Source organism: Thermobia domestica, chromosome 3 (assembly GCF_964235325.1).
Source record: "Thermobia domestica chromosome 3, izTheDome1.hap1.1, whole genome shotgun sequence".
Lineage (NCBI taxonomy): Eukaryota > Metazoa > Arthropoda > Insecta > Zygentoma > Lepismatidae > Thermobia > Thermobia domestica.
In genome coordinates this window covers 107,605,653-107,619,034 of record NC_137456.1, presented here as the reverse complement: position 1 = coordinate 107,619,034, position 13,382 = coordinate 107,605,653, and the positions used below count along the sequence as shown (strand labels likewise).

The 13,382-nt window shown below is 35.0% G+C and overlaps 1 protein-coding gene across 40 annotated transcripts in view; it reads right to left on the bottom strand.

Annotated features, from left to right (window-relative positions):
• LOC145680652 (uncharacterized) overlaps positions 1 to 13,382 on the bottom strand; it is a 407,115-nt gene that overhangs the window by 260,054 nt on the left and 133,679 nt on the right. Inside the window, exon 4 of one of the 40 annotated variants that reach the window (XM_081751389.1) lies at positions 3,626 to 4,027. The exons of 37 other annotated variants lie outside the window; for them this stretch is intronic. In XM_081751389.1, the coding sequence (XP_081607515.1) occupies positions 3,703 to 4,027 (325 nt within the window). In that variant the 3' untranslated portion in view covers positions 3,626 to 3,702. Of the gene's footprint in view, positions 1 to 3,625; positions 4,028 to 9,122; positions 9,871 to 13,382 lie in introns of those variants that run through there. 2 more of the 40 variants (XM_081751385.1, XM_081751420.1) reach the window with 2 other exon arrangements.

Genomic DNA, 13,382 nt, shown 5'->3' with positions numbered 1-13,382 from the left:
ATTCGTTACATATTTATTCTTTAATTGATAATCGTTAAAAAATTCGTAACGATTCACAAATTAATGTCATATTTTCTCAAAAATCATGTGAAGCGAGAACATTTTACGTAGCTTATTTTCACAACTTCACGGGCGAAATCACTACAGGATTAATGAAGGTCTCTTTTCCCGAAAGTACCCCAACTTGTCTTCAAGTCTGAGCAATAGACTTTGTAATTATGAAATGATCATTACTGAAGATTACTATATATACACACCTGATATTTGGTATGATTTACATGATTCAGAGTTAGCACTAATACTACATTTATATAAAAAATATTTATTATTTCTATGAGGAACATATCTTTAAAATTATATCTACATATGAATAAAACAAACTTTTACGATTAACTCCTACTACACTATTGGACCGATTATTATGACTTGGTACGTGAGTGGACTCTGGCCTAATATAGATTTTATTATATTAGTTTTCCGGAAGGGCTTCAGCGTTTTTGAAAATATATTTTTTTTAAGAAGGGGGTAGTTAAATTTTCTATTATTTATATGAAACAATATATAACGTATCATAACTCTGGAACGCCTGGAGTGATTTTAACCAAACTTGGTACACAATGGCCTACTAACTGAAAAAAATACTATCGTGATAAGACACACCTAGCATTCCTGTGGAGTGGGAAAAAGTGGCATGTAAAATTAGTCGGTAACGACCGATATTAGTGCTGAATCCATAGTTTTTGTGATCGCTTAGATGAATAGTGACACTTTCCGATACGGTTTAAATACAATTTCACCTTTCAACGGGGTAAAGACACCCCTGGGTGAGGAGATGGCATGTAAGAGTTTAAAATAATAATAATAATAATAATAATAATAATAATAATAATAATAATAATAATAATAATAATAATAATAATAATAATAATAAAAAGATATTAGTATCGAATCTATACATTTTGGAGTTGCTAAGATGAACAGTAATATATCCCAATTTTCTTTAACTTTACATTCAGTCCCATTGGCATAGGGGCGAAGAGTGAAAAATAAAATATCTAAAATGGAAGGGGTTAGTGTTGAACCCATAGTTTTCGTGGTCACTAAGTTGATTAGTAAGTCCTGATACGATGAAGTTTAGACAACAAGAGTCAAGTCAGTGGCACAGGAATCTTCGATATTTAGGGCCTATTTCATGTCTTTATTTTCAAATATTTTGCATAAGCCTAACAATGGGCATTTCAGCCAGTATTATATATATATAAAGAAAAATATTTTCCTCGTTGAAATAACAGCTAAATGAACATTATTTTGCTTTTATAAATTATCAGTTTTGTTTTTACACACTCGTATCAGTTTGTTCAACTTGATGAGAAGATTGATATATTGGTATGTAATCTTTGAACTAGTTTTTTTTTCCTTTTTTGTTGAATTCTAATACTATTGTGGAATTTGTGTATTTTTGTATATACACAACGCCAAGTAACTGTATCAAATTAATTGAAGATTACATCAAAAAGGGAATAGTTGTTGTTCTAGGGAAAAAGATGAATCAGTACGGCTTCAGAAGAGAGAAATTATATTACATGCCACATAAACGACGAAGTTTTTTTTTTTTTTTTTTTTTTTTGCCTACCCAAATTATTTAACACTGTACCCCACACAATTCTGCTAAGCGAGAAAGAAATGTAGATTACACGATATAGCACTATCTTGTTTTAGTAGCTGTTTAAGCAATAAAGAACAGACTGGCCGAACTGGAAACTTTCGAAATAACTTTAGATCTGTTGAGCACGGAATTGTTTTGGGCCCAAATTATATTTCTAATTGTACAGTAGAGCGTCGATTATCCGAACGTCGGTCAACCGAACGACCGCTTAACCGAACTGTGTACTCGCTCGCACCTGTTACTCTCCCACCCTACCGTCCATCATCCCCCTCACTCCCAAACCAAGTTTCCCACAGTAGTCGCCGCACTAAGCCACCGCAGGCGGAACATTGCTTCTAATGGGGCCTTCATAAGGCGCTGCTGACCGGCCAAGCCGCCAGTCGCTGTGTTCCCAATATGTGTAATATGTACATATTTTTGTTTAATAAACTGTACCACATACTATATATATTCCTACTAAAGTTGCCTTTGTACGTTACTTTGTAATACTTAAAGAGATGCCTGTTTTTATGAATAAATTTACTGTACAGTACTTCTTTTTGGCAAATAAACATGTACAGTTCGATTATCCGAACAAACCAGTTTTCCGAACACCCATGTCCCCCAATTACTTCGGATAATCGACGCTCTACTGTACTAATAATCTGTGTAACCTAGAAATCGATGCCGTTTACTTTCATTTTCTGATGATACTTTTCTCACTGTTTATGGTAAGACATTGATTGATTGATTGTGATTAAAATCCATTTTCAGACCAAGGCTATATGAAACGGAACCTACTGTTTAAAGCAGAATCCAAACTATTACTCAGATTTGTATTCTATGTAATATACACCCACCAGAAATCGAACTTGGGACAACATACACAAGAAGTACGCAGGTTAATCACTGTTAAAAACAGGCAAGGTAAGATATGGAATGAAACTTTCTTACAAGCTGAATTATAACCAAGAAAAGTAAGATTACAGCTCAAAAATAAATATTTTTAAAGACAGCCTCTCCGCTAAACTAGTGACCAGCACCTGTACCTTTCCTTTCGTAGATATGGTTCTCGGTTCGATTCTCCGTGGGGAAGGCCAACAAATTTACTTTCACACTCATTCCTTTTCATTAATCATCCGTCCCCTTTAGAATAAACGGCATTATCGTGGGACGTTAAATTAATTCCATTTCTTTACTGCTAATGACAATTACGAGGCTCATGCAATTCCGTATCATTTTATTATAGACAACCAACATCTTCTTGCCACTGTGCACGCTGTACAGACCCTAGGGAATGTTATAGAGTTTTAACGGGACATGGACAGCCACTGTTAACGTTAGTTACCTGTAAAAATGTTAATCGATTGACTCTGTTTATGAACTCGGCCGAGATAATTGCTCTCACTATCTACTGCAACTTTTGTTCAAGAGTTATCGTGTGACCTCTCCTTTTGCTGCAGACAGATAAACTATGAAAATTCCAAATTGAAAAAAATAAAATATAAGACATCATTGTAATCATATTCAATAACTTATTAATGTAATAAGAAAATTATTCCATGAATTTGTTCACCTCAGTAGAAAAAAAGCTGACGGAAGTTGAAAGATTAATAAACAAAATTAATTTCTTAAATACCAGATTTAGATTTTTGAATCACTTATCAGTGAATTTCTTCCTTCCCTTTGCGGAAATTTATTTTTGGACAAAAATTACACATTTTTGATCTTGTAGTCGTACAAACAATGTTGCACAAAGCAAGCATTTAGAAAATGTTTATATCAATTATAATAATATTTAAATTTTACTATGTATTTCGTCTCGACATAAGAATGTAAAAAAATATAGGTGTACTCTAAATCTATAGAATAAGTTCTAGTAGCGTATTTATGAGGGAGATGTATAAGATCATATTTTTTTAAAAAGAAATAGAGATAAAAAAAAAAAAAAGCAGTTTGAGACAATTGTAATTTATTTTTCTTGTTTACATTTAAGGAATCTATATGAAGTTTTGTCATGTATTTTTAATACATCCTTATACTGTACTACGAATTACTCAATTATCTGGTACCCGAACCTTTGATAAATGCATATCACTATGTCTTTTAAATGCATCTTTTGATGCAAAACTCCTACTGCACACTGTACAATAGAAAGGTCTATCAGAAGAGTGAACTATTAGATGTTTCTTCAGACTACTGTTCAAATTGAATTTTTTCGAACATACAGGACACTCAAATGGCTTCTCTCCAGTATGGGTGCGAATATGACGTTTCAAATCAATCTTCTGATAAAACCTTTTGGGGCACCAAGTACAAACGTATTTCTTAAAGAAGATATCATAATCCACTGTGTCGCTTATATCGGGAGGTGGAATATAGCTGAAAATAAATAAACAAACAAATTTTATATACTTCCTTAAGATTACTTTTATGTTAAACTTTCGGTAATGTATTGTACAGTAAGACTAATACACTGTAATATTTGTGCAGTTTGAACGACAAGAAAAGAATAATAATAATAATAATAATAATAATAATAATAATAATAATAATAATAATAATAATAATAATAATAATAATAATAACGAAATAACATTACGTGATGAACGAAAATTAATCCCTGCACTCATTAGCAATCAATAATGTTTTCCACTAAACAGTTATCTACTTTACATGGATGATTTTGCCATAGCTTTATAAAACGTAGGATTATAAAAAGTTGAGCTAAAAAGACATTTGCTGACACCATTCAAAGTCCTACTTAAAACTTACATAATCGTAGAGCACGGAAGGAAACAAGCACATCGGGCAAACAAGCTAGTTTTAAGAAGGTTAATCAAGATTAGAATTACTCACCAATATTGAGTATGTATGATAACTGACTTTTTATTTTCAATGATCTCTAAGTTTATTGTTTATTGTCTTAAGTCAATGAATTCAAGAACAATGGAACAGTAAGTTTCCTGTTTTAGATATATGATGCCTCCAGTTTGGAATGCGAAAGACAGAACCCGAATAGTTACCAGGTATGAGTATTATATTCAGTTGCCTTGCTGAACATTGGTCGGGGAGGGAACGTGGCATTCATGTAACACTTAAGACAACTAAAAATTGCCATTACATAAATTGACGATTCTTCTTTCTGTTCTAAACATTCACAGACCTGAACGTTCTTCAACATCCCAGATTCCAAACATGCAACGGTCAATGAAATGTTCTCCAGAAGTCCCTTGAAATCTGTGGTGCCGCCGTCAGAGAAAGTAGCCGAACTCATTACAGAGAAAGTGGTCGAACTCATAATGCAGTTCAAACGATGTTCGGAAAAGACTGTCTTTCAAACTCTAGAAACCACATTATGTTCACGAAGTAACTCCAAAAGACTAGTCTGAATTGCTTCACAATATCCTTTGGAGCAGCGAGGATGATTTTCATATTCGAAGATTTCTGACTAGACACAACACCAGAGATAACTGTCAATACTGGGTAGCGAACAATCCACATAAGTGTGTTTGATAGGCTTAAGGGCGTGACAAAGTAATAGAATCATGCAGTAATGACATCGACGAGAATTGTTGGATTCTCTTCATCCATCAAGACACAATGAACACTGAATGATATTTGGAGATGTCAAGTAACCGACTGTGGCCAGTGGTATTTCATATTGCGATGGAGTTCCTTCGCATTGCGCTTACAATGTCAGGGAGTTGGTTCACGAGCATTTCCCTGCGAAATGGTTCGGAAGATGAAGTTCATAAAATAAAATTGCAAAATATATACACACTGGGAAGAAAGAAACTACGGATATAATGCGTAAGTATCGTACCAATAATTAACATGAAGAGCTGACTGCGATGTTAGTGTTTGCATTCAAATTCATGTGTTTCTTTAGCGATTTATCGTATTATAACAACCATGTAAACTAGAATTCAGGTGTTTTCTTCAAATGAGCCACTAGCCTATTATTTCTTATTACCGTCCCAACCGGTGTTAAATATCCCATGTTGAAACATGAAGGAGTTAATCAAGGCTCGGGTATTCACAAGGTGTATTATTTACATCTCTTACGATCTGAACAAGAATTTGCAGATGCTACTGTCGAGTACTATCATAAGGGCAGAAACGGACTACGTATCATAGGATTACTCCTTTTAGGTCATGTTAGTGACCTGGTATTTGTCACACTTATCTCGTAAAATCGGAAGTCGAAGATATTCTGAAGATAGACTCCACGAAGAAAAAAGGCAAGGATTAAGTAATTGTTAAGGCTCTTTACAGTGGTTTCCTTGATAATTACCATGTCGTCTGTAAAATAGTCTTTTGCCAGCTTTCTATGTGGTGATAACGGATGCAATACTGTAAATGGGAATAAAGATCTTATATATATATATATATATATATATATACATATACATTCCCCAAGTGTAAAAAAAGTTTTAATATTGCCACTATTAGAAAAACAAACAGTTTGTAGACACGCATTTCTTGCAACAACAGATTACATTATTTTTTAGTCAAAAGACAAAGGCCTTTCAACCTAGAAATGTTTATAGTTTAGATCAACATATTCCTGACACACATTCAACAAAATGAATCTTCGCTTGCAGTTCAGAAGAAAGACGAAGTCGAAGATACTTTATCCAATACCACATCATCATTGCGTTATACAAAGCCAGTTTATACTATTCTTAATAAAAACTGCACTTCGACGAAAAATTCTCTAAGTTTTTGAGCTGATTCACGTAAGCTGCGACTTCGACACTTCGTACAATATACAGAGTTTTATTACTTCTCCAAGATCCTCAGCACTTTCTAGTACCCAAGGGTGTCATCATCTGCTCTTATTTCAGGAATAGTCAACACAATTAAATTTTAAAATGTCTAGTAAAAGTTAACCAAAACTTGTCTGCATTGACAAACTAATTTACCAACAAACACTTCATTTATGCGTTGAATACTATTGCATAGAAAGCGATTTTATCTTCTATTAATTTACATTATGGTTGCGAATACACTTAACACATTAATTTTCATAGCTAAGTCTTCAATTAAATTGTTTACAGTCAAATGTAGCAGTAAAGAGTCCTGAATTTTACAATAAGAAATAGTTTATCTGCATGTAAGTAAGATTCATATCTAAGATATGAAACTAATCGAAATGATGTCACCTTGCATAGTAACAATTATACAAGCTTGCAACAAAAATTATGCCGTAAAACTGGACTTACCCTATTTGTTCAAATAATTCTTTACTTTCATTTAACTTCAATTTCTAATCAATTACCATTGTACATAGACTTTCTGATAGTCCACACTGCCTAACTACCAGTACGAGAACTTTAGATGCGTGTCATCCAGGTTCGATTTACCTCTTGGACTCAAATGAGTTCTCGCGTCAAGCCGGTGTTATGAGAGCATATGGAAAACAACCTAAATCAAGGACAAGAAAACTACGAGTGAAGAAAGTCAAAATAATATACTTGAAATAGATTATGTTTACAGCCCATCACTCAGTAGAATGGACCATTTACCCCCCTTCCCTCATAGAGCTTCATGGGCAGTATCACAAGGTACTATTGGCGATATCTGATCGTACTTTAGTACCACTGGGTCCTGGCTCAAGGTCCATCATCCAAGGGTACATAGGACCACTCTCTCTAAAATTTCGCGATCGGTACGTTAACTCATCCCAGGAAGGATTTATAGGATCATGGTATGTACCTCTAGGCGACAGGAGGTCCATCTCGTTCCTTTTTATGGACGTAAAATTACTGTTAGGAACACTGGCAGAAAACACTGTTAGGAAGTGGATGAATGAGTTTAAAGCAAAGCGAACGAGTGTCAAAGTTGAGTTGATTTTGAGTTAAACGACCCGTTCAGCAGCGACGCTATATGAGACATGGACCTACTGATTAACGTGGGAGCCGAACCACATGAGCTCCCACCGGGAATCAAACCAGGATCTTCCACGCCAAACGCGCGTACGCTAACCGCGAGTGTGAAAGTTGAGCAGAGATCTGGACATCCAAAAATATCATCAACTGAAGCTAACATTGCAAATGCTGAAAATTTAATCACTGGAGATAGGCGTGTCACCATGCAGGAGATTTGTGATACATTGGGGCTAACAATGGGAACAATAGAATGAATAATTACAAGCTAACTGGACCTAAGAAAGTTTCTTGCTGGGTTCCACAAATGCTTAAGGTTAGTGTAAAGGAACAAGCTTAACTGATAGATGTCACTACAGTCTTCGTATCTCTCCCATGTATTTTTTACTTTTCACGAAAATTTACGATTTTTCTTACAAATTTCAACCTAGAGACTTCAAATTTTTAGAGAAGACACTTCATAACCTATTAAAGGGAACCATCCGTGCCGATTTTTTATTTAGAATTTTCTTCATTGTTGAAACAGTTCCATTGTTAAAGGTTTGGATATCCATTTCAAAAATCAAGCTATTTCAACAATGCTAGTAGATCATTCCTGGGAAGTGCTATTTTCCAATATTTGAAACATATCACCGATGATGATTACGCCACATGCTACACGAAATGGACGGAGCGATGGCAACTGTGAATAAATAAAATAAAATAAAATAAAAATAAAAAAAAGCGACAGTTTCTTGAGAAACAGACACAGATTAGTTCTCTGTATTTCCTTGTTCTTGGAAATTACGACGAAACGGTGCATACTTTTGGTATGCATTTTGTAGGTATACGCTAATATCCGGTAGGCTAAAGGAAACAGATAAATAGTAGAATTGAATGATGAAATGATTTGTAGAAAAAGTATAAGGGGGGAAACGGGATAAACCTCGAGAAAATCACGGACACGACACCACAAACTCAGTGGTTCAACTTGGGATTGGACTACAGACCCATTGGTCAGCGCTCTAATGCTGAGCCACTATAACCTCTGAAATTAGAAATGTGTTCAACATATAATAATACACATTTTGAGTATCGGTGCCCTCCTCGAAAAATCTACCTACCAAATAAAAATTATACACCATGCATTAATCAGGCGGTTGCTCCATTCATGTATTCCAAACTCATGTGCAGCTTTTATCCTATGTATATCTGAGAATTACAACACAGCAATTTAAATTCAGGACATCACAAAACACACTGTATTGATTCATTTCTTTGTATTCAACTCACTGTTAGTTATTCAAGAAATGCTGACGTTACAATGTTGCTAGTGCCAGTATTTTAAATTATCACGTCTATTTTGCAAGTTATTACACTTAACGTATTCCTGCGTTCGGAATTAATGAAGCTTCTAAATCCAGTGAAACTTTACAAATCAGAGCTGTATTGCTGAGGCACCATGTCCCCATTTACGTAAAATTGTTCACGAGGGAAATCATCACAAAGCAACGTATGTCCCAAAACACTGCGACGCATTTCTCTTGCAAATGTAAATATGTTCACAAATAAATAAATTATATCACATTATTCTTGATCTTGCTTTATTTTATACAAAACAGTCACAAGTGAAGAGAATTCCTTTTCATATCTTTGTGCTTTAAAGCAAATAGTTAATTTAAACAAGATATTTGCAATATGCAGATTTACAAAGGAAAGAAGGCAGCAAAATACTGAGAGATACTCTTGTACCACTCACAAAATAAATTCAGTAGTACCAATAGTTTATAAATCATTCTTAAATAAGAAAAGTGAGAATAAATAGCAGTACGAGAAGTCTTAGTTGAAAACTAAATACAGATACATACTAAATAAAACTTATTTATGATACCTCTCATTGAAATACCTTACGAGAATTGAGTATAGAAACAAACTTTCTTAATCCCCAAATTCACACTTACACTCTTATTGTTAATGCCAAATAGATAGTTACCACATGAAAAATTCCTATAATTATTTTCTGCTTACACCTTCGATACATGCATAGCACTGTGTCTCTTAAATGCGTCTTCTGACGAAAAGCTTCTACTGCACACTTTACAATACAATGATTTACCAACTGCATGAACTAAGTAGTGATTCTTCAAATTAGCGTTTAGACTGAACCTTCGTGCACATACAGAACATTGAAACGGCTTCTCTCCAGTATGGGTTCGCATGTGGCGTTTCAAGTCAATTCTCTGATGGAATCTCTTTGGACACAATGAACATCCAAATTTCCTGCCAATCATATTAGGAGGTGTAATTTGTTGCATGGTTACGTGAATACCACTGAAATTTGATGATACAGTGCAGCTGAAAGTAAAATAAATTTATCTTACGAAGGTAACTAGCAATGAAGTAAATATCGGAGTAATAATAATAATAATAATAATAATAATAATAATAATAATAATAATAATAATAATAATAAGAGCTGAATTGATTAAAAATAAAGAAAAAGTAACTTTTAATTGTGATTCGGTTTCACTTAAACAACGCGAAAATCACAATTTACATTCGGTAAGTGAACTAAAATGAAGGCTGATCCCATCATTGATCAATCAATTGAATACTTCAGGGCAATGGCGATCTTTGTTACCGCGTTTACCGACGGTAAACAAGCAATAAAGCGTAATTTATTATGGGTATTTTTTTCCACAATACAGCTTACAAGTCCACAAAGAACGCTGAGGAGAACTAATTATCCATGAATCCCAAATATGTGGCTAGATGATTCGTAAGATCTCCGGTAACAATCAAGCTTTCTAATAAATAGTTTCCTTCCTGTAGAGGGGGAAACTTTTTTGAAATCGTTTCTAAGGGAAAAAAATGAAATCGTCAGCAAAGTAAAACTTTCTAGTTCTGTCAACACGATAATATATTTTAATCATTAGTTTAACCTGTAAGTACTGGCGCTTTTTTTGTGACAGCAGTACTAGCGCGGGGATCCAATAGACCCTCAAATTGATATTTTTTTTTTACATTTTTTTAAAAATAATTAAGACAATGTAGTATAACTCTAGACATATTTTTAAAAGTATTTGCTGCAATTAGATTTTTTGTACTCGTTTTGAAACATTTTGATATATTTTTCATCGGGACTTCTGGCTAGCAACACAAAAATTACCTGTTTGGGGTTCTGTGTACACCCCGCGCAAATACTTAAGGGTTAACTTCTCCAATATCGGTTATCAATGATATACAGAAAGAAATACATTTTGTTTTCCATCATGTTTCGATATTGTTTTTTATACTCTTTTGCCATTATCCTCGAACACAGAGCATATGGGGTACATTGGAGTCAAATAAATATGAATGATTGATTTGTATTTACATCTTTATTAGCAGTGCTGATATACAGGACAAGAGCTAAGTTTTAAGTGCTATTGATTTCGATCGGGGATCCTGTACACCAAAGGTGCATGTTCAAGGTACTAGACTAGAAAGGAGGTTCTAATGTCACATACTCTATACACGTCCAACAGATAAGCTGTGTACGCAGATAGATAGCAGACAGTGCGATGTTGAACAGAGTAGGAAGGGATCAATGGAGGATACATAATTGTGAGTGATTTTCCTTTACGAATTCAAACTGGGCATTCTGTACAGAAAGCCGCGAAAAATATTAACTGTGTATCTCGACCAGGAATGGCGAAGGAACGCAATATTCGCCGTTGGTTTCTCAAATTTCGTTCCAGTTCGAATCTCAAAGGTCTCTAGTTTCCCCTCAGTTTCATCTAAAAAGTAGCACTGCTTGGACAGGCAAGAAACTGGGACACAATTGTATAGTAGATTCATGTTTTATGAGACTCACTGAAACTTTTTCTACACATAAGAATATGCATGGAATCTGCGACACACTTCTCTCCCAGTCTCTTTCCTCCTCAAGGAGTGGTATGAAAACGACCAGTGCAATTGTCAATCCAGACTATACAGTTCTAAAACAAACACTGGAATGTAGTTATGAAGTGTAATTTATGTAAAAATCAATGGAGCATTAATACGCTGCTAGTGGTGTTGTACGAGGGTAGTTATAGTATTAACTATCACCTCGAAAAAGTAGTTACTTAAATATTTTTTTGTTTCCTTGCAGGTACATGTTTGTAGTCCTGATACACATTGAAATTCCCGTGTCACAGTACCGTCGCACGCCTCTAGAGGAACCGAAACAAAATAGCGCAGCCCATTGATAAAGTGGAGTATTGCGCGGTAATTCGTTTTCTGTATTTGAGAAGAAACAACACTGCAACAATCCATGCTGAGTTTGTAGGAGTGTATGTCAATAATGCCACATGATATATCACAGTAGTTAAGTGGCGCAGACGTTTCCAGTGTGGTCAGACAAGTGTGAATGACGAACAACGAAGTGACAGATTATCTCTCTGTCAAGGACCGAGAATCGTACGAAAAGTGGAGGTCCTAGTGCTTGCAGATCGGTGTATCATAATCGAGGCGACAGTGGAAAAAGGAGAGAAAGAAAGTCATGGATCACTTTTCAACGTCTTGAACAACATTTTGCTCATGACGAAGGTACTCACCCGTTGAGTACTACGACTGGTCACACTCATTCAAAAAGAACGCCGATTCGAGGCAGCAGCAGAAATGTTGCAGCCGTGTCAAACCAATCCAGATGACTTCTTTAAACGCCTAATTACCATAGATGAGTACTGGATGTACCACAATCACCCCGAAACAAAGGAACAAGGCAAGCAGTAGAAACATGTAGATTCACCGTCGCTGAAAAAGGCAAAGGCCCAACAATTGTCTGGCTAGGTGGTGCTGTTTTGTGAGATTGCCATGGTGAGGTCAATAGATTATGCTTGTAAGAGCCACACCATCACAGGTATATACTACTGAAATCTCCTGACGAGGTTACGAGAGGCTACCGAAACGAAGAGGGAAACTGTCCAAAGGGAACTTTTTGCTCCCTGACAATTTCCAAGCTCATTCTGCACACGACACAGTCATACATGCTGTTTCTTTGGGCTATCAAATTTTGCCTCACCCCCGTGTCCTCCACAAATAGCACCCAGTTACTTTTCTCTTTATTCATAGATAAAGAAAACAGTGTGTGGTAGGTATTTCCAGAATGACGAAGGAGGTAATTTTCGAGGTAAAACGTTTCCTGAACAGCCAAAACGAAGACTTCTACAACCAAGGTCTCCGTTAACTCATTTATCGTTGGGTAAAATTTGTCGCATTGCCAGGTGAATATATAAAGAAGGACTAACACCATCACCAAGTTTGATGGTCGCAGCTTGATTTTCTCGAGATGATAATTAATACTTCATGGCTACCCGTTGTACACAATAGAAGGCTGCGAAGGATGCTCTATGAGCCGCGTAAGAACAAATAAGACGTATTGTTTCGTCTAAATTGAATTTTTTTAAATGAAAATAGCTGCAGAAAAAGAGAATACGCTCAGACACAAATGCTTTCTTTCTGTATGTCTAAGCGGTAAATAGTTAAGTAAAATTATCTGAATTTGACCACACACTACATGGTGGAGAACAAGGAATTCAGGTACGGAACTCTTTTTATTATTATTATTATTATTATTATTATTATTATTATTATTATTATCCAAAGGATTGTACCATATTACAAACCTGATACATATTATTCCCTGTGCACTGATTTTCTGAACACATAAGCAAAGCAACAAAAATTTTTCCTTCTAAATTTCTTGCACTCAACTATGTAAAAATACATCATATGACAATATCAGAAGCTATAGTTATGAATTTCGCCAACAAGACGCATTATTTAGCCAGAAATATATATATAAATGATCTAGTTTTAAAAAATACTACTCAACTGAATTT